Raw genomic sequence first — 21,661 nt, forward strand, 5'->3', positions numbered from 1 at the left:
AGTAAAGCAGCAGACAAAGGCCTCTGCGTGGGGTACAAGTATCTGTCGGGTGCGATAAACACACCAAGAAATGAAAAAAAGATCGGGCACCAGATTGTTCTTTCTCTGCCAAGGACTTGAAGAGTTGCTTGCTGCTGATCAGAACAGGCCATCTCGGGAATGAACAGAGATTCCTGATTAGCAGCCCTAGACCAGTTGCCGCCAACTACCAAATGACGTTTCAGATGTGGTTCTCCAAGGATCACGAGCTTGTGCTGAAAAACAGGATCTGAGAATCAGGACAAGAGGTGGGCTTGGATTAAAGCCAGGGCTGGACAATTCTGGCTCTCCAGCTGCGCCCGGACTGTCTTTCCCATCCGCTGAGCCGGCACAGACAATGAAACTAAAATCGACTGTGGGAACTGTGGACTTCTGAAAGCAGAGGACAACCCAAGCCTGGTTTTAGCAGCCAATGGACTTTCTAGCTGACAGGAATGAGATGCAAAGAACCTGAGCTGAGCTTCAAAGCTACTTTTAATGCCCCCCCCTCGGGCCCCGAGATGTGGCCACTGGGTGCCGACGGTGCTGTGCGCACAACACTCTTGCATCCACAGATCTGGCTGCCGCAGGAGGTGTGGGAAGGATGTCCAGCGAATCACATCCCTTGAGCGGCACTCGAGAGGAGAAAGATAGCAGAAGCCTGCTCCCACGTGCCGGCCTTCTCTCTCACTCTTGCGGGCTGTGTTCGTCGGAGGGTTCAAGCGAGAGCCGAGCCTTGCTTGTGTCCACGGAGAAAGGGAAGGCGAACGAATACCGGCTGGTTTCTTTCTTTGACTACATCACAACCCAGAGGAGAGAAAGCCCTCCCATTTCATTTGTTACAAGTTTGGGAGATGGGAGAGGGACGCTTGGAGAAAGGTGGCTCGTAAGCTTGGGGCCACTCGCAACGGCCCTCCAACATGGCGCATGGAAGAACACCACTGCCAGAAGCAGAAGACACACATACACCGAGACAGACAGACAGACAAGAGCTAGTAGCACACTCAAGTTTTTAATTCACATCTTAGAACATCACGCTCTCTCTCCTCCTGCCTTGAGTTGTTGTTGCCACTGGTGGTGGCGGTGGCGGCAGCGTCCACTCGGGGGGGGGGGGGGAATGTCCCTTGATAGGTCCGTGTTTTGGGAACAGTTCTGGCCACTGCGTCACTTGAAGATCTTGCCCTGGTTGAACGCCTTGCCAACGTGCTTGAATTCTCCCTCCCACAGGAAGTACTCCTTCACCAGCGTCTTGCACTCCTCACTGCTGGGGTCCAGCTTCCTCCAAGTGTAGGATTCATAATCCACCTGCCAGTCAGGGCTCAGCTGGAGAAGACACGAGGAGACACGGTCAGTAGAGAGGAGGGTGGCCTCCTCCCTCATGCCCCACCTTACTTGTCAACCCCGTGGAGCAGCCCAGCCGTGCACATCTGGACTGCACAATTTATTATGTGGTTCCTGTCTTCTCCAATGCTCCCTGCGCTCACCTCGCTCCCTGTGCTTCACATCAAGAATTGAGCTTTTGTTATTACTGCCAACAAACGTTTGTCTCACATGGTTACCATGTTCTGGGGGGAGGGCAAGCCCATGCCAGTCACCATGTGGGGCAGGGACGTGGCTACTGTTTGCTCTTCTTTTTTTTTTTTGCCAGAAATGATGGAGACCTTTGGACACCTGAATGCTCATGCGCTTTTATGTGCAATCAAATGGGACAATGCGGGTTTTACTACAGCGTATCTAAGTGACTCCTCTTTTTCTTCAATTCTGCCAAAGAGTTAAAAATGAGTGACCTAACTGGGGCTGAACCAGGTCCCGGTTCAAATCTCCACAGATCCATTAAGTTCACTGAACATGACCAGCCTCACAGATTGCGGCGAGAAGTGGGGAGGAACAAGCCCATAGCGCTCACAGGAAGGCGGCGAGGATCTCCTTTTCTGAGCCTGCTTGGTAAAATGAGGATCCCGCTCACGGGGCGGGGGTGGGTGGGATGTGTGGCCTGCGTAATTAACTTGGAAACCACCCCCAGACGGCTAATGGGGCTCAGCGCACGTTGGTGTTTGTGATTTGCAGCCCAACGAAACCTGCTCATGCCCACATGGGCTCCACCCACCCTTTTCCTCTCTAGAACAGCCTCTCCTGTACATGGCAGAGGATGATGGAAATTGTAGGACACAAAGCCTAGGAGTGCTGGGAGCCTGGGAAAGGCTGCTGCAGCTCAGGCAGTGCACACCACTCCATCTGACTTACCTTTGTTTGTTTAGGTGAGACCAGGCTTAAGACTTACCCTGCCTGGGGAAGGTGTCACTCTAGAGGCTCAAAACCCCATTTCTGTTAAGTCTTGAGATTTCAGAGGTGCCTGCTTAGAAGTTTGGGGTTTTTCAAAAGTGTCCCCCTATCCCTCCCTTTCATCTTATAAACTTTAATTCTTCTGTAAAGTTTAGAAGTATCCCAAGCAAGTCAAGACCACCATGCTGGGTCTGTTGTGGCGGTATTTCACCTCCAAGCTGATTGTATCTGTTAGAGGAAGTGGTGTGTAACACACAATAAAAAATATCCCTCTTATGTGAAGACACCTCTAAGGTGCCACCTGCTAGAAGGCATGAGTGCAAAGAACGACCTTCTTACTTTGGACATTTAGTCTGGCCTAATTAAACGCCAAGTCAAATGAGGGGCTATGAGCCAACTGGGTGACAGCAGCCTTATTACTGCCAACATGCTGAAGAGCGAATGTAGCGTAACGGTGGGCAGTTCTGAGACGGGACAAGGGAGAGCCAAGTTCAAGACCCCACTGAAACCCACTAGGAGAATCTGCCCAGAATTACACAGCCCAGCCTGATCCATCTCACCACACAGTTGCTGGAGAAACAGCAGGACAGGTGGCAAATAAATACTGCTGGCAGGAGATGTTATTCCCCCTACACGTCTGGAGAGTACCAAGTTGGGAAAGGCCTGGTTAGGAAACAGGGCACACATAAAGCACTTTCCACATTCCCCCCATCCCCGTGGGATGAGACTCACTGTGAAGGCCAGCTCTTGCCCACGGAAAACCCAGATGCCCGAGATGCTGCTGGCGTTGTTGGTGCCAAAGAGGATGACGGAGGCAAAGGCATTCTTGCGCAGCTTATCCAAGCGCTGGAACATGCCTGTTGGAAAAGGGGGGGGGGGGAGAGCAAAGGCATTACTTGGGTTGCTAGCCCAGGTTCAAAGCCTTCCCACCTGGGTGGGAGCGGGAGTGTGTGTGGGGGTGTTCAGAGAACACAGAACTGGTCTTGGCAGCAGCGTTACCTGTGATTAAATTGCAACTCATAAAGGTCTGCGTGAGCTCCTCCGGGAAGCGATACTCTGCGTACCAGATGGACCAGCCCTCTTTATCAAAATGCTCCCAAAAGTGGGGTAGCGCCACCGTCAGGGTATCTTCGTTCGAGTACTTCCGCTTGAATTCGTCCAGGATGAAGGAGCTGGAAAGCAGACAACAGGAAGGAGCCCTCCATCAGCCCTCGGCGCACACGCGCACACACACACAAAGGACGCCTGCTCTATCTTTGATTAGGGTGGGGAGCCTGACTTAGTTTTTATCCAGCCTTTTCACAAGACAAGCCTTGACAACACACACACAGAGAAACAATGCAACAAAAAGGCCAATGCCAACTACCCTTAAACAAAACGTTCCGAGTCCGGTCGAAGGCTGTGCAGAGCCGGGTGTGGCAAGCAGAGCCCTCAGGGAAAGTGAATTCCCTGAAGGGACAGACATAAAGCCTTCTGCCCTTCACTTGTCATGTTAAAGAGGCTGGCTCAATTGCTCAGCACCTTAAGAATCTGGCTGGAGAACCTCAAGTTGCGAGTTTGACTCCTCGTTGTGCCTCCTGCGAGTACAGCCCGCCTGTGTGGCTGTGGGCAAACTGCACCGTCCCTGGGAACCCCTGGGAAAAGGGAAGGGTAAACCACTTATTTATTTATTCAATTTATATCCCGCCTATCTAGTCGGTTAGGACCACTCTTGTCAGCTTACTTCTGAGGAGCCTCAACCTGTAAAATCCAGGAAAGGGTTGGGGGTAAGTCAGAACCGACTAGATGGCAGTTGATTATAATTTACGTTGTAATTATACAACACTTTTCACACTTCTTTAACTGCTATGGTTCACCCTGTGGAACCTGGGAATGTGTCGCTTGACGAGGCTAAGCATCCTCTGCTCAAGAGCCCCCTTCTGAACTACTCCAGAGAAGCTGAAGTGAGCTCCCAAAGGACAGGTCCAAAGTTTCCAGGGGATAATGGCACTAAACTGATCCAAAAGGAGAGGAGAGAAGCACTCCTATTCTGTCTCGGGGGCAGGCCAGAGAGCAAAACCTCTGAGGCGGGCCGACACCCCCCAGGACAAGCTCTTCAGGGCTCTAGCCAGGCCCCTAAGGCTGCTCAGGGCTCCAAAAGAGCAATGGAGTCTAGCAATAAACGGGTACACCAAGCAACAGAGGCAAGTGCAAGAAGAATGGAGTGGGCTTCGAGGCTGGGGTTTCAAAGGTTTGGCAGGACAAAAAACAGACCAAAAACAAGTGGCACAACTCCCTTCAGTCCAGCAGCGACAGGACTTGATGATGATGATGATGGTAACTCAACCCCCAGCCCTCCCACACAGAGTTAAGGCTCACTGCCGAATGATGGAAAAGCTAATGGGGGCGGGGGGGGGGGAGAGAATCTCCCTGCAAACTGGCTCTCTCAGACATTAGAAACCTCATGACGGTTATGGCCCATCTACTTCCTGAATGAGCACCATCAGTTATGGCTGGTAAAGAGCAGTGGCATGGCAGGCTCTCTCTCTCTCTCTCTCTGTTGTGTTTCCAAAAAAACAAGTCTGTGACTGTTGAGGACAATGTGGGCTCACAGTGTGACAGTTTGGTGACAGCTGATGTTGCAACACAGCCGGTATAAGCTACCCATCAGTGTTGCAAGACACAAGACACTCACACAAGGAGAGGAACCCTGGCTCTGTGGGTTTTGGGCAGGATGTTACCACCCCTCACTAAAGATGGGCGGGCCCCAGTTTTGGTGGCCTGTGAATAGAAAAGAGCCCCCCTCCCTCCCTGTCTGGGGTTGCAACCTCCAGGGTCTAACAGAGCAGCCATGCAGGTGCAAGCCAGGCGAACAGTTCCAAGACAAAGCTTGTTTTCTCCATTTCACTCTGTTTCTCATTACCGCACACGCGAGGCCTCTTGCCATTTCACATGCACGCAAACTTCACTGCACAGGAAAAAATAAAGGGGGGGGGCAACCTCACTTCATGTTTTGTCCTGTGACTGACAACAACTATTCTCCCTCGGCCACAAGTTTCACGCGGAGAGGCACTGAGAACACTGGATCTCACAGCCATTCAAATTTCTGGACAAGGCGCTGTCCTCCCCAAGACCTTCTAATCAGACGTTTGCCCCCCCCCGTTCTTGGCCCAGCAATGTGGGCGCAGCATGGCGGCAGCGGCGAGAATGGAGGACAAAAGCCATCGGAGGAGGCGGTGGCACTCGGCAGGGCGGGGGGGGGGGGGGAAGAGACTCACTGCAGCCCAGACACGTCCCTCTGCTGCCCCCTAAGGGGCAGCTTCCTTTACTCCCAGGAAGACGTGGCTGGCTGGCTCGCTCTCGCACTCCCCGCTAGCTCTACCAAAATGATGAGCTTTGCTTGGCCATCTCCTTGAATACGAGACCCTGGGCTCTACGGCTTGCTTATATTCTGGGAAGGTCGAATGTCATGCCAAGCCCTTCTTCCGACCCTGCACAGTGGCACTTCATTCCAGATGTGGGATGCTGGTCTATGAACCAATCAGACCACCCCCAGCGGGGCACACTGAAGGAACATCTAAAAAACCTTTGGTCCCCACAGTGGCCAAACAGACGGGCAAGCAAGCCAGGAGCGCAACAGCGCGGCTCCAGCGAGGAGCGCTCAGGGACCTTCTCCTCGAGTCCACAGGAGACACGCGACCAGGCAGTCTGACTAGGCATCGCTGATGGGGCTCGTTTTTTATGTATCCATCTAACCTGCCTTTGCAGTTTTCCAAGCTGACAACCACCAGGACATGCGGAGGGAGGAGGTAGTAAATACCGCTGTCTACTATGTGTGGTGTGAAGTCCTTTCCTTTCATCTGCTCTAAATCATGCACCAGTTTTGGTGGGTGACCTGGAAAGGGCGGGGGGGGGGGGGCTTCCAGAAGCACAGAGGTTTCACTGCACTGACCTTTCCTGCCTCCTGCCGTTTCACGTCCCTCTAATCACTCCACCAGCCCACCTTTTTTCAGAGCCAAATAGCATTACATTGGCACCACCTTTCCTCTGAAGGAGGGAGAACGGTCCCAGCGCCCAGATCATTTTACCTGCCTCTTCTCAAGCTCCACACTTAGCTGAGATGGAGTTCACTGAAAAGGACTAGAGTATTCCAGGCATGATTGTACTACAGGCTCCTTGTACAAGGGCAATATGATACTGGCAACTACACACGGCTTTTGTAGTTGTGCCCAACAAGAAAGCTGCCTCTTCTTTTGCATCTAACACACCGCAGGCCAACAATAGCACCACCTTACTTACTATAACCCCAAGACCTCTTGCTCGGCCAGGGCCCACTCGTTCAGAGGCCATCCGGGTGTATGTTTAAGTTAACACAACAAAAACATCTGTGTTTTCATTAGGACTAGCTTAAGCTCCGCAAAAGCGCACAAGCTTCTGAGATAATCAGGCAATAATAAAAAAATGGGGGGAGGGAGGAAGCAGGGAAGGAAAAAGAAATCAGCAACAAGTCATGGCCAGATATTCTGCCGTTAAACTGAATCCCAAAGGATCAAACAAGGCTTTCTTTGATAGACAAGCAGCGATCAGATGACAACTAGCCACACTCCTGGGAAGAAAGCTGTTTCTGGAAAGAATGCCCCTGGCTGCAATTCTTGAGCTGTGCCCCTTGCTTTAAGTGAAGAATGCAGGTTCCCAACGACAGCACATCTGTGACACCCTGCCACGCTCCCTACATTTCGTGAAGGTTTTGAGACACACAAGGGTTTTGAGACATGGACAATGTTTCCTCACTCTCCCAGACTGCACTGCCCGTTTCAGAATGGATGCTGGGAATGAAGGCACCTGCACTGACCCCAGAGGGCAGGCAAGGACCAGTTCTAAGGGCTGGCACTTGCCCTGACCATTCTGTCAATTTTCTCACCCTGAAAATGTCTCATGCAGGCAGAGCTCCACAAAAGGACACTGGCCAGGGCTTCTGATTCATTGCCAGGAATTTAATGCCTAGCCAGAGTTTTCCAGACAGTATTCTATGAAATCCTCTCATCATCCAATTGTTTAGGGTTAGGATCTGAAATGTTTTATGATTTTACATTCCGCACATAATCTTAGGAAGATTTACTGCAAAAGACTAGTTTATAAATCCTTTTTTAAAAAAAAAGCAAAGGTGCTTCTCAGTGCTTAAACCCTCCCCCATCAGTACTCGGGAGGCTCAAGGGGGCTACTCATTTAGCTAACAGATTATATTCAAGGTGTGAAGTCTCAGAATCCAACTCTGACATGTGTCATTGCTATGCCTTAGATCAGAATGGTCAAAGTCCAGAGATCTGATGGTTGCAGACGCTCCTCCGAGGATCCTAGAGAAATGCACATTCTCCTGCCCATCCCAGAATTTTTCCATTTTAAAAGGGATTTTTTTTAAAAACTAGGGAAGTCTCTTCATTCCCTCCAGTGGTCAAAGTTATTTTTTTTTCATAGAAAATTTTGGCATGCCTATGGGGTGGTGAAAATATGGCAGCACATCCTCCTTCTCCTCCTAGAGATCACAAGGAACATTTTAAAAAGGGGGGGGGGGAAGAGGACGCTGGGTGTGTGGCCTGGTGCTATTTGCAGCTCACAAGCCACACTTTCCTCTTGAGCACTTGAGTCCCTAGATCTTCTTGGGAGTACAACTCCCGGAATCCCTGGGGACCTAAGGCTGGGAACCACTACTCTACATCCAATGACTGCCAACTCCTCCCGCTTCTATGTCAGATGAGGGCGACAGGAGTGATGCGCCCTCAAAGCTTTATCAAAGCCATGTGCTACCTTCTCTTCGAGACCTCATTTGTGACCCAACCATCATTTCAGGCACGGGCACAAAATCACCTGGAACACAAACAACGTTGGATCCCTGCTTTAGTCACTCAAGTCCCCAAAACAGGAGAGCACTTCCCACCAGCCTGGAGACATTCAAAGGGGGTTACAAGAAGGTACAGATAAAAGGCTACCAACTGCAGTTTTCCAAGTGAAAGAAATACATACATTAGTGTCTGTCTATCCATCTATCTATCTATAGGCCCAACCTTCCCTTTCCTGCCTGTTGACAGCCTTCACCATCTTCCAGAGCTTGGCACTAAACTGTCGTTTCCTAGCTGCTACTCAAATAAATACAGCAACCTGTATTCATTTGAGTAAAAGGTAAAAAGGTAACCGTTCCCCTTGACAATTTGTCCAGTCATGTCTGACTCTAGGGGGTGGGGTGCTCATCATTTCCAACCCATAGAGCTAGCGTCTGTCCGCAGATAATCCTCCGTGGTCAGGTGGCCAGCATGACTAGACACGGAATAGCAGCAAGGAACTATAGTTAGCAAAGGAAATCAAGTACGCCCTGCACAGTACTCAACTTTCACCATCTATCTCAGTTTTTTTGGACCCAACCCACGAAGCCACACCTTCTCTAGGACAACACAAAGCGTTACCTCTTGGGGAGGTCAGCAAAGGGGTCTTTGGATTTCGGCTCAGCGGCCAAAGCCTGCTCACACTCGTCCAATTCCTCTTCAGGTTCTGGCTTCTTCTCCTCTTTCTTCTCGGACTTCTTCTCCTCCTTGGGCTGCTTCTCCTTCTTGGGCGCATCCTTCTTGGGCTGATGCTCAGCAAACTTCTTAGCTGCAGGAATGGGAGCAGGGAGTAAGCTACAGAGGAGCCCCGAGTCAGAGACAAAGCACAGGTTTTGCACCCAAGAAACCCTTCCGATTCAGTCTCTGGAACGCTGCGACAGCAGGCCAAGACTGCCTGGTAGGAACCCTGACCAGATCATGTGAGACACGCTTGCTGGAAAAGATGATACTTGGCTAGATGAATCAATTATTCAATGTCAACTTAAAAAAAAGTTTCATACAAGTGTGGAAGACAAACTGTTCCAGATGCATCTGCTCTTAAGCTTAACATGGATCAGGGTGTTTGCTGCACCCTGTATCAGATACAGTGGTGCCTCGCTTAACGATTTTAATTGGTTCAAAAAAAAATCGCTATGGGAAAACATCGCTAAGTGAAACGCGTTTTCCCATAGAGATGCATTGAAAACTGGATAATCTGTTCCAATAGGAACGGATTATCCGGTTTTCTCCCCCACCATCGGGCGCAGCGCTTTCGGAGAAGCATCCCGGTGGGGGAAAAAGACAGGATCGGCTTCAGCCTTCCTTCCCCGCAGCCCGGCTCCTCCCAAAAGGCTGCCCCGATGGTGCTTGCAGCAGCGGAGGAGGTACCCGGTGGGGGAGAAGGCAGGAGCCAATCTGGCATTTCTCCTCCACCGGGCACCTCCTCCGCCGCCGCTCAGCTCGGGGAAAATGACCTTGGTAGCCTCGGGAGGACCCTTCCGAAGGGTCCTTCCGAGGCCACCGCAGGGATTCCACTTCGGAGCCGGCCGAGATGCGGATCCAAGCGGCGGCGGCAGGGTGGGAGGGATCCAGATGCCTTTCAGTGCTCCGAAGGGGAATCCCGGCGGTGGCCTCAGAAGGACCCTTCGGAAGAGTCCTTCCGAGGCTACCGCCGGCATTTTCCCCCAGCTGAGCGGCGGGAGCGGTCCTTCGGAGGCTCCTGCTGCTCAGCTGGGGGAACATGGGGCCTATGGGGAAAAAATCGCAAAGCGATTTTTCCCCATAGGCAACATCGCAATGCGATCGCAAAAAACCCTTCGCTATGCGGATTCATCTTTCAACGGGGCGCTCGTTATACGAGGCACCACTGTACATGTTAAAAGCAGCATCTAACTTTGCCGTTCTCCTTGAAAATCCTACATTAGCAAACAGAGCTGGTTAATTGTTATGGATTTAGAGAATCAATGTACCACACAGTGTTTCATAAGACTCAAGACTACGATGTACCAAGTCGGACCCAAATTATAGCAACCCTAACAGGGTTTTCAAGAAAAGTGAAATATTTAAGGAGTGGTTTTTGCCACTGGTGAGTGCACATGGCTGAGTGAGGATTTGAACCCAGGCCTCCTAAGTCCTAGTCCGTTTCTCGGTCGAATACACCACACTTGGGTGGGTAGGTGCTGCAAGGCACAAATCCTGCCTTTTCACACTATGGTCTTTCTGAGACAAGTTCCCTATATATATAAAACAAGGCCATCCTTCAACAGAGGAGAGTTTGAGAGCCTGAATGGGCTCAGTTGTTTCTTTACCATCAAACTGTGCCATCTTCTCGCACAGCTTCACTTCTCCCAGGACAGCCTTGAACTGTGGCTGATTGATACAGGTCACAAACCAACGATTCACATTTCCATAAGGTTGGCGGAAGGATGGCTCCAAGACCTGAATATGAAAAAAAAACTTTTTAGACAGGCAACCTCAGCTGAAGTGCATGCAAATGCCACGTTATCCACAGTCACAGAAAATCTGTCTTGTATCCAAATACTGGTAACCACATTTTACTTGCTTATCTAATCTTCCTACTTCCCTTTGGACAGGAAGTGCCAAGTTAGGTGGGAAGGCAAGATTCTGAAACATTGCCTTACCCCAAAATATTTCAGCTTCACTCTGGATTGAACCCGAACTACAAAAACACGGTCTAAATACCAAACAGAAAGTTGCCACCAGTAATAATGTATTTAAGAAATTCGCTGCGTCAGACTCAGGTGCACAACTACAAAAGAGAACATCAGCGTGGTCTGTGCTACTCCACAGCAGAATTTGCTAGTGTTGTATGGTATAATTCAGCACACGCCAAACAGATGTAACTCTTAATGAATCACACAGGATTATTACTGGCTGCCTGCAACTTGCCCCATTCCCACTGAAAACGTCTATTATCGGCTGGCATTGCTTCTCTGAAAGTCGAGAGGTATATAATACAGCATTAAACCTGCCCACTTCATGGACACCAATCCCCTAGATCAGTGGTTCCCAACCTTTTTTCGAATCGCGGGCTGGTTGGGGGGGCAGGACACATGTGCGTGCGAGGGGGTGGGTGGGAGATCTGTCTCCGCAGCCAAGTTGGGGACCCCTGACCTAGATGACGGCTAAAAACAGGGAACAGTTTTCTGCAACCGTCTCTAAATATTAACCAGAAGAGCTAGGTTATACCTACGGAGAACAAAAACACCACGCTTTGCTGAATAGATGGATGCTAAAGAGTGTCTCCCACCAGGACAAAACTTTGGCTGGACCATCTGGAAGTCCCTTAATAGGACTTGGAAGTGAAATAGGATGATCAAAGAATAATCAAGCAAAATAGGGCTACTTGGATACAGGGTAACTTTTCTGTGATACAGAGAAATTCAATCAATGCGACATTTATATGCATGCAACTTATGCCCCATGATGTGTGCGAAAGATCTAGTAAATGGCCAAGATAACACTACTGAAGTAGCCCACTTCTGGATGACAAAGGTCTAAGTATCTTAACATTTTAATCTGTTTGAAATTTTACCTACATTTCATACACATCCATGTTTTTAAATTGTGCAATAAAGCTTGATTGGCAGAGGCTACCACCCCAATTTTCATCCAAACTATACAGCACCTTGTACTGATAAAGGGGTTTTTGGATACTACTGAAGAATGGTTTAATATTATGTGAACAAGGTCTAGATTCTTGCCCCCACGGTGGATAATGGAAACTTTCAACTTCCAAGACATCTAGAGTTCATCAATGCACCAGGAGGATCCTAGTCAGTTGAAACCATGATTTGTTCAGATAAGTTTTAAACTGTGAGTTAAGGACCTTTGCTTAACAGTTCCAGTGGACCTGAGTTCTCCAGGACACACTGATGAACTGATTTCGGGGCAGAAGAGAAAGTAACAAGATTCCATTTCCTCCTGAGTCGTGACAGAAACAGGAAAGGAAGACAGAAGCAAATAAGCCCAAGATTCATTCACATAAAATTTGTTCTACTCTGCCCTGCCTCCCCAGCTAACAGAATTAGATTTAACAAGTAGAACAAAACATGGATTATTTCTTTACTTTCTTCTATGTGATGACTCAAGGAACTCGGACAAAAATATGGATCTCTCTCCTCATTTTATGTAGAATTAAAAAAAAAAAAAGATTGGGAACATTTTCCAGATCTCCCAACAACATCTCAGGACAACTCTAGTGCTCAAGTTCAAAGAGTAAGAAAAAGGTAAGAAGGTAAGAGTGTGCAGGTTTCCAGGGGGGCCACCAAAAATCTTATCCAGGACTATCTTTTGAAGTCATCATGTCATGTTTTGCCTGTCCGGGCTCACCAGCAAAATACTCAGGGAGGAGTCTGCACAATGGACAGATGACCATGAAAAGCAAGGGCAGCCTATGCTTGCTGGTTCTCCCCCATCAATGGGAGGTAAAGAGCACCCATTTTTCCAGCACCACATAGGCAGCAAGCAAGGAAGATACCCCAGCCCTTTAGCTCCTTAGCCGACTACCAGCGACTCACCTGTTTGTACAGCCACAGCAGAGTGCAGGCAACCGTTATGTCAGCGAGGGTGATGCGCTCCCCAACCAGAAAAGTCCTGGTTTTCAAGTGGGAGTCGAGAATGTTCAAAACTCGCTTTACTTCCTCCTTGGCAAACTCTGTGGCCTGTTGGAGGAGAGACAGGCACATTTAAGGGTACTACCCAGAGGAACAGCTGTGGCAAACAAAATATATGCCAAAGCAAATCCTCTTATACACCACAAAGCAAAAAACAGGGAAACATGAGACAAAGGCTTTCTTGAAAAATAAAGCTCACCAGCAAATGTAATTGTGTTGTTATGTGCCATCAAGTTGCTTATGCTTTATGACAACACCGTGAGAGTGATCTACAAAATGTCCTGTTCTCAACAGCCTTGCAAACCCAAGCCTGTGGCTTCCTTTAGCTAGTCAGTCCATTTCGTATCTGGTCTTCCTCTTTTCCTGCTGCCTTCAACCTTTCCCAGCAACACCGTCTCTTCCGGAGAATCCTGCCTTCTAATCATGTGCCGAAGGCAGGACAGCCTCCGCTTCAACATTTTTTTGTCCTCCAGGATAGTTCATGCTTGATTTGATCTAGGACCCACTTGTTTGTCTTTCTGGCAATCCAGGGTATCCACAAAGCTCTCCGCCAGCACCAGATTTCAAACGCACACACCCCTTTTTAAAACTTAATGTCCAGCTTTATCACCCACACATGGTGATCGGAAATGCAATATAATGAACACTAATGAAATGTGACATGCTGTTCCCTTTTTCAACCTGCCCTTCTTGACCCATCTGCATCTCACTGGTAGCAGAGTGCACGCTCAGCACAAACAGGGGCTGGGGACGCTTTCCGCAGCACTGCCTATGAAAAAAAGATCTGCACCAGCAAAGCATGAAAAATATGGCACTCAATGTCAGGCATGGCCACTGGCAGCCTGCCAAACCTGAGACTCGCTGGCAAAAAACCCTACTGTCGGCGGAGCAAGGAACTGCTGAACATTTCCAAGTCTTGGCTGACAGTTACTTGTGGGTTGCTGACTCTTGTACAGCTTTGTCTGGAACAGATGCCATCTCCACTGATTTTGTAACTTGAAGCCTATGTTGTACCCTTTACACTATTCCTGGCCAGAGGATTTGGGACATGGAATTGTCGAGCGGGAAGGTCCACCAGGGTCAGCTCATGCAAGACTTTTGCCAGGACCAGAAATCCACAGGCACAGCACTCTTGGCAGGGGCCCATCCGGCCCCTATGGGAACCACCTTAAGAAATAAGAGTCCATGAGATGCTGGACTACAACTTCCTCTCAGCTGCAGCAAGCACTCCCGGGGCTGGCAGAGGTCTGGAAATCCGCGGACTAAAGGCATGGCATGCCAGCTGCTCTGGCATAGGCCGTCGGAGGCTGCAGGGCTGCCTCGGTGGCAGGGAAGGCTTCAGCCAGAAACTCTGCACGGTCAGTCCACACACATGGTATGGCAACAATGTTTCTCAACCCTTTCCACCCATTCTCTCCTTTTGGAAAAAAACAGAAAAATTCATACTCGTCCCCCAAGACCACTTCCCTCAATACACTCTATGTGTCACAACTAAAATAATTCAAGGCACCTGGAAATTATTTTGAAAACATATTTTGATCTTCATTTTCAAAATCTGTATTAAGAGGTACCGCCTTGCCTTGGCTATAATTTTATGGCAAATTTCTGCTTGTTCACAGGACACAGTGTAAGTCCTGGGGACAAGTTCCCACATGAATGAAGTGCTCCATTAACGAGCGTCCACTGGCCCCCAGGTTCAAGCTATTTCCCTACACAAGTACAAATCAGCAATCAGATTCTGGACAATGTAAACTGATATGACTGCATAATACTGATGTTGTAAATGTAAATACCCACCCACACCATTTCAGATAAAATATTGTACAGTGGTACCTCAACTTACGAACTCCATCTGTTTTTGGAACGACGTTTGTACATCGAAAAGTTCGTAAGTTGAATTAATCCGTTCCAGCATTTCAAAAGGCAAAAAGGCAGGGTGAAAGGACTGGAAATTCCAATTTCCCACCTTTTATCCCTGCCTTTTTGGCTTCGGAGATCTCAAAGGGCTTCCTTCGATGTCGGGGGGGGGGGAACCCTTTGAGAGCTCCGAAGGTGCCGATCGCAGCGGGGACCCCCAGGGAGGTCTCCCATGGTGGCAGGCAAGCCCTGGGAGACCTCCCTGTGGGGCCCCGCCGCCGCGATCGGCAGCTTCGTAACTCTCAAAGGGTTCCCCCCCCCCGACATCGGAGGAAGCCCTTTGAGATCTCCGAAGCCAAAAAAGCAGGGATAAAAGGTGGGAAATTGGAATTTCTAGTCCTTTCACCCTGCCTTTCTGCAGGAAGCCATTTATGAACGGCTCCGTTGGCAAAAAATGGCATTGACTTGCGAACAGAGCCTCGACCTTGTTCGTAGGTCGAAGCTCCGTTCACAAGTCAATGCCAATTTTTGCCAACGGAGCCGTTCGCAAATCAAAATGTTTGTACGTAGGGATGTTCGTAAGTCAAGGGTTGATTGTAGTACAGTATTCAGCATGTATTTCTTTCAAACTATATAGGCCTCTTCTAAAATTCCTCCAGTTATGGCTCCAGGTGGCACTGCCCAATGGCTGAGACTCAACAGACTGCAGCAACGACCTCTGTACAAGCACTGCCTCCCTTAGGATCACGACCCACCTGCTTATTATAATGCATGATGCCCAGTGTGGGGAAGACCCAGGTGCTGGCTGGAGGGACAACGTCACTGTCTGCAAAGCTCACCCACTGGATGACCTGGGCTGCAGTTTCCTTGGTTGCTCCTCGAAGCTCATCATTGCTGACTGGAGGAAGGAAGCAGATGGTAGAGAATAGGACGATGCTTGAATGACCAGACAGTCAAGAGGCCAAAAAGCTGGAGCACAAGAACAGTTCAAACAATTATATCTGATGTCGGCAACAGCCCAGCTTATGCTAAATAAAATGTTCCACGAGACTGATGCTTTAGTTCAGCCCCAACCTGGGGTGGAATCACAAAGTCTTTGTTCATTTGTGGGGGCGGGGTGTCCACAAGTGACTTTGTATGTGTTGCAGCCATTGTTAAATAATTTCTTCCTTGACCTTTCAAGAGTGGGGCATTAAGGTTAGTGTGTATACCTGAGAAACAGGTCCTTTGCGGGGAGAAAGAAGCCTCTACCTTTCTGAGGAGGGATTTTACCTCATCAATAGTGCCTTTTTATGCAAATGTGGCAGGGGGAATCACAAGTTATTTTGCTATTATAAAAGGGCCCCATGACTCAAAAAGATTAGGAACCACTGCTTTAGGTAGAAATTCACCTTCTGAATGACTAGAGATTTTAACACACTTCCAGAAGAGTAAGGGGGAGGGAGTGGATCTCTCTCTCTCTCTCTCAAGAGGCTTTTAAAGTGTCATTTTCAGTAAGACCATGCTGAAGCTCTTACTCTTACACTGGGAAGGCAGATGGACATACACAAAGAGTCAATCAAGCTGCGACACCAGATCTGCAAAACCAGATTGGCAAGCCAAGAATTGACACTTAAAAAAGTAATGAAGCTCATACAAAGGAGCGAGGTCCAAAGCAGCCAGAAAGCTTCTGCTCCCTCCACATGCAGCATCCTGTCATCTACCTTTAAAAGCTAGAAAACCTTGCTCTCCCTGCAATTTAAGTGCCTTCTGTCAGTCATGAATCTAGTGTTTCTTTACTGAATGCCACAATCTGTACACCCTCATCCTGTGACGTTAAGAAACAGAAAAGAAAGAAATGAGAATTACCATAGTGTGCAATGGCGTTGCTCTCAAACACACAGAATCCATCATCCCCTTCAAAGGCTGGGACCTGCAAAGAACAAGAGGCTTTCTGAACACAACAGATGGCACCAGGAAGCGGCGCTACATTCATTGGGTGCTCTACCAAACTTAACACCACCCTTCCCGTGCGTGCTGGTGGCAAAGCAGAGTTAGCACACAGATCTTAAGTCAGACGTTTCAGCCTGAACTCCGAGATCTCCACTGTATGGCAAAAGGGTGGCCCTTTGTGGGCTGTGAAATGTCAACACCATTCTGGCTGTACAAACCAGCCCTGGATTCATAACGAGTGACGAGGCTTTCCCCTGAATTACCTGGCTGCAAATGAAATGCTAGAAGCATGAATGTTCTCCCCTTACAAACTCGTAACTCAGCACAGGCATAAATCTAAAATGTTGGGCTAGTTCAGCACAGCCTTACTCCACTGGCAACATGGAGGTTCTCTCCAAAGGAGATGTTCAGGATTGTTAAGTCTGCAGACTAGTTGTTGCCCTTAAGGACTCTTATTGGCTTTAAACTATTGGCAAGACCTCCACTGCAGATGCTTCAGAGCTAACAAAAGCCTGACCAAGGGCAATACAATATGCTACACATACAGTACAGAACTCCCAGAATCAGCCATGGGGAAGCTCTGTTTAAATGTATGCAGAGTCTCCAAACCTCAAGGTTAAGGAGTTGCCCACTTCATTAAACATTAGCTGCATGAGGTTAATAGAGAGATCGGATGTGATATAATGCACACTGAAAAGCCCTTGTATCTATCTTTTGATTTTCCAAAATATTGTACAGAATAGGTTTGTCTGAATAAGTGTGGCAATGATGCAGACATAAACATTCTACTATGCCTTGTTGTATATAATGATTGTGTAAACCATGTGTATTTCAGAAAAGAAATGAAAAATAAGAATACAGTGGTGCCCTGCTTTACAATTACCCCACATTACGACGAATCCGCTTCACAACATTTTTGCAATTGCTTTTGCGGTCGCAAAACGGTCTAAATACTATAGGGTTTTTTCGCTTTGCGATGATCGGTTCCCTGCTTTGGGAACAGATTCTTCGCAATACGATGTTTTTTTAACAGCTGATCAGCGGTTTCAAAATGGCTGCCGGGTAATGAAAATGGCTCCCCGCTATGTTTAGAGACAGATTCCTCGCTATACAGGCACCAAAAATGGCCGCCGTATGGAGGATCTTCGCTGGACGGTGAGTTTTTAGCCCACTGGAACGCATTAACTGGGTTTTAATGCGTTTCAATGGGCTTTTTATTTTTGCTTTACGATGTTTTCGCTTAACAGTGATTTTCCTGGAGAGGCAAATACTTCAATGCATCCTCATAGTTGCCCTGAAAGTGAGCTGCCAACCAAACGCCTCCAGGCTGGAGAGCACCTCTGCCATAAACATATCAGGTGACTCTTAAGCTACTTTTGGTTGATGAAGAGATTTTGTTGGGTTTGTTCCCTTCCCATGCCCTTTAATGGGGATGGCTTTTAATTATCCCCATTAAAGGGAATAGCAAGGAAAAAGACCCAGCAGGAAGGAAGTTATAGATAGCTGTTGTTTCCCAGTGAGGGATTCTTCAAATCATGGGCCAAAACCCTGTGAAGTAAACTAGATTTCTGTGAGAGTGATGACATCACAGAAAAAGAGAGACTGCGGTAGGTAAAATACTTCCTACTTTTAATGGGGCGCAACTGCAATAAGACCAAGAGCAGGAGAGTCAGGCGAGCCACAAGATCAAAGCAAAAACTCTTTAATTACCAGCAATCTCCTCCTGTCATTGATGTCATCACTCTTACGGAGGTGTAATTACTCAATAGGATTTTGGACAGAATGTACTACTGGACAATCTTTGTTGACTGACCAGTATTCCACTCAGTCTGAAATCTCCACCACAGGATCATATTTCACTGCAGATCTCACACACAAAACACGTGGCTTAGTTTCTGGACGTTTCGGGGCATTTCTATCTTTCTTCGTGCTACATATTTCTGTAGTCCTGCCCCCCTTGAAGAATTCTAGAAAACCCCTTGTAAGCTATTGGTCAGCTCTAAAAAAGGCTAAACAAACTCTGGATTTTGTTCTTACTACATGGTGTTCTGTCATCTACATCCGACCAGCCTTCACCATCATGTCCTGATTGCTTCCACTAATCTTCAGCCAGATGGGTGGCATTAACTTGGATGAACTGGGAAAAACTAAAGCAACCTCAACAGGCAATACCCAGTTCCTATTTAACCGACTCACAAAGATCAGCAGGGAGGGAGGGAGGCTGGCAGCGGTAGGAGGGTAAGCCAAGCAGGCAGAGTGGCTCACCTTCCCAACTGGGAACTTCTTCAAGAACTCAGGGGTCTTGTTGGTCTGTCCGAAGTGAAACTGGGGCGGAGTAGAGAGGACCTTGATCTTGGCACCACTGTACTGGGCAGCGATTAGGGCCTTGAATGCCCGCCAGTTCTCGGGATAGGTGTAGAGAGTCTGCAGGGAAAGAAAGACGCATGAAAAGCTAGCCCAGCCCACAAGAGGGGACTCCACATTCAGGACACTACCTTTTCCGCTCCAGGCAACCTATTGGGAATATGAACGAAGACATTTTGGGAGACAGGTCCACAGAATAACCACTGATGGATTTTTACAAGTAACTGGTGATTGATTTTGGTTGACGGAAATGGGAAACAGCAAGCTGCGCTGATGATGTAGGATGCTCGGCTTGCTCTTTCCTGTCCACCGCTACTGCAGTACTGACACTGCAATCTCTTCCAGGAAATCCTGGAAAGCTCTTCCATGACTTAAGAAAATAAAAGTGCTTGCGCTCACTCTGCTCACCTTCTCCTCTGCCAAGCCATCTGAGAGATCTTTCCTTACACTGGACCACACCCACCGAGCACAAGCCGCTTCCAAAGTTCCTGGTAGTGATGCACTGCAGCCTGCTATGCCACCAGGGTGCCACGGCCACATCAGCACCCACTCCCACCACACACGAAGCTCCCTCTTCTAGTGTCAGGTGATGCATTCGTCCTGCTCTGCTATCACCACTGACCTACGGCTTTCCAAACAGCTCCGCATCCGGCAGGCCACCAACCACAAAGTACTACATCCATTTTCCAACGGCAACACAATGGGCCAAGTGTGCAACCAAACCGCTCTGACACACCCCCTTCAAAGCCTTCCTCATCACGCCCGACTAGAGGCCTACCAAGCCATCCTCACCACTCCAACCTTCTCCTCCACCAAGCAGCTCTGACTCGGGGTCCCATCCGGCCACTGTTGTGTCACCCACACAGGAGGCTCTGTTAACTCAAATCTGTGAAAGCCATATTTCATGGGAGGGACAAACGGGTCCCTCTTCAGACACCAACGAACCACGACTGCCACCATCCCAGGCTGGTCGGGCCCGATGGGAACTGGAGTTTTGACAACAACGACCAAACTGTACCTTTGCCAACAGCCCCTTTCCTCCTGCTCGGTCCCCTCATCATCAGCTACTAATAACCTACCACTGAAATACACATAAATATATTATTATTATTATTATTATTAAATTAATTAATTTATACTATCTGGGCGACTCGTTCACTCTAGGCATCCTCCCCCCCCCCAAAATTCCAACACCCAAGGGTGTTTTCCAACACTCCAGCAATCCCATAAAACAGTGGTCCCTAACCTTGGGACCTCCAGATGTTCTCGGACTACAACTCCCAGGACCCTTCACCACCACCACCTCTGCAGACCAGGATTTCTGGGAGTTTGAAGTCCCAAGAACCTCTGGAGGCCCCCCAAGGTTTGGGGGAACCACTGCCTTAAAGCACTGATGAGGGAGGCAGGGCTTCCCAGATGTTATGGATCCGAATCCCCAAAATCCCCAACCTGCACAGCGCCCACGGTGAAGGACTACTGGCTTTGTTGTCCGATGGAACTGAATACCCCAGGGGTTTCTCTTTTCCGTAAAAAAAGACTCAAATCCTGTGTAACCCCCATGATAAAGACGGGGAAGCCTTACTGGGACCTCCTGTGTCATCGTACCAGATAAAATGCTTTTATTCCAGAGGGTTTTATTCCCCTTTTTTGTGCCCCCTCCCCCATATATATATATCTATCTCCCGGCGGCGGAATTTCAATCCGAGCGGGGAGGGAGGTGAAGAGGCGCCGGTCACTCCCCCCTTTTCCTCCCAGGCCCTCCCGGCCTCCCCCTTCTGCCACGCCGGTCAGTCTCAGTCCAGACCCCGTTCCTTCCCGATATCTTCCCCGGAGGTCGGCCCGAGGCCTTCTCTTCTCACTCCCCCCGTCGCCGGAGCCCTCCCGCCACCCGCGGAGGCCGATGCGGGCGGATTAGCGGCGGGACCACAAGCTTACCCCGGCCGCCGCCATCTTAGCGAGGAGAGGAAAAGGAGGAGCGCCGAGCGAGGCGGCCGTAAAGCAAGCCGCAGCACGCCCTGCCGAAAAAATGCGACATTCCTCCCAGGCCACGCCCCTCCCGCTGATAGGACACGTCACTGCAGGGAGGCAGGGCCTCTTGGCGACCAGGCGGAGGGAGGCGGTTTATGACGTCGGAGCAGGAACACAGAAATAAAAAAAAGTAGAAAACCATCCTGTGTTCTCTTCCGGGTTCCCAGGGGAAGGTTTCCCAAACTCTGTAAAAATGAATGGGAAAAATTTCAGATTTTGGAGTAAATGGCCAAACACGTGATAACAGGGGCTGGCACTTCTTCTTTTTTATATAATTCAACTATTATTTCATGCAGCATATTTTTAAAGTTTGTCAGCAGGGGAAAAACAGACCTGGTCAAGCAAATTCTAATTTAAATGCAGTCATTTCAAGCCTAAGATTGTGGCTTGGGAAAAGTTGCGCTCAGAATGGCTTACAACCCTGCAGTGTAGTCCGGTCATATTGTATCCTTATTATGGTTTGGGAGTTAAAGACAACTCCGGCCCTGTAGTAGGAGCTGGAAATAAGACTGAAAAAGAGGGGCTCTCACGCCAGCCCTGCAGTGTAGTCAGCTCTTAATTCTGCAGGTCAGAGAGGTGGGAAGGAGCTGGCCTGTATTTTTTCCTACAATTTTTCTTGTGCAGCTTGATGGGAAAGTGGGCACACCCACATATGCCAAGTCAAATCTTGGGTGTCTTTATTCGTTTCTGCTGAAAGATCTCTCTTGC

The 21,661-nt window shown here is 48.8% G+C and overlaps 1 protein-coding gene across 1 annotated transcript; it reads right to left on the bottom strand.

Annotated features, from left to right (window-relative positions):
• Positions 1-1,011: 1,011 nt before the first annotated feature.
• EEF1G (eukaryotic translation elongation factor 1 gamma) lies at positions 1,012-21,016 on the bottom strand. The gene is made up of 10 exons (XM_020814128.3): positions 20,861-21,016; positions 18,827-18,985; positions 16,478-16,541; positions 15,385-15,527; positions 12,677-12,820; positions 10,445-10,574; positions 8,739-8,925; positions 3,301-3,473; positions 3,034-3,158; positions 1,012-1,341 (listed from the first exon to the last, which is right to left on the bottom strand). The coding sequence occupies exons 1-10, from the start codon at positions 20,873-20,875 to the stop codon at positions 1,183-1,185; spliced, it is 1,299 nt and encodes a 432-aa protein (XP_020669787.2). The 5' UTR covers positions 20,876-21,016; the 3' UTR covers positions 1,012-1,182.
• Positions 21,017-21,661: the final 645 nt, after the last annotated feature.

The sequence above is a fragment of the Pogona vitticeps genome, chromosome 15 (genome assembly GCF_051106095.1).
Source record: "Pogona vitticeps strain Pit_001003342236 chromosome 15, PviZW2.1, whole genome shotgun sequence".
NCBI lineage: Eukaryota > Metazoa > Chordata > Lepidosauria > Squamata > Agamidae > Pogona > Pogona vitticeps.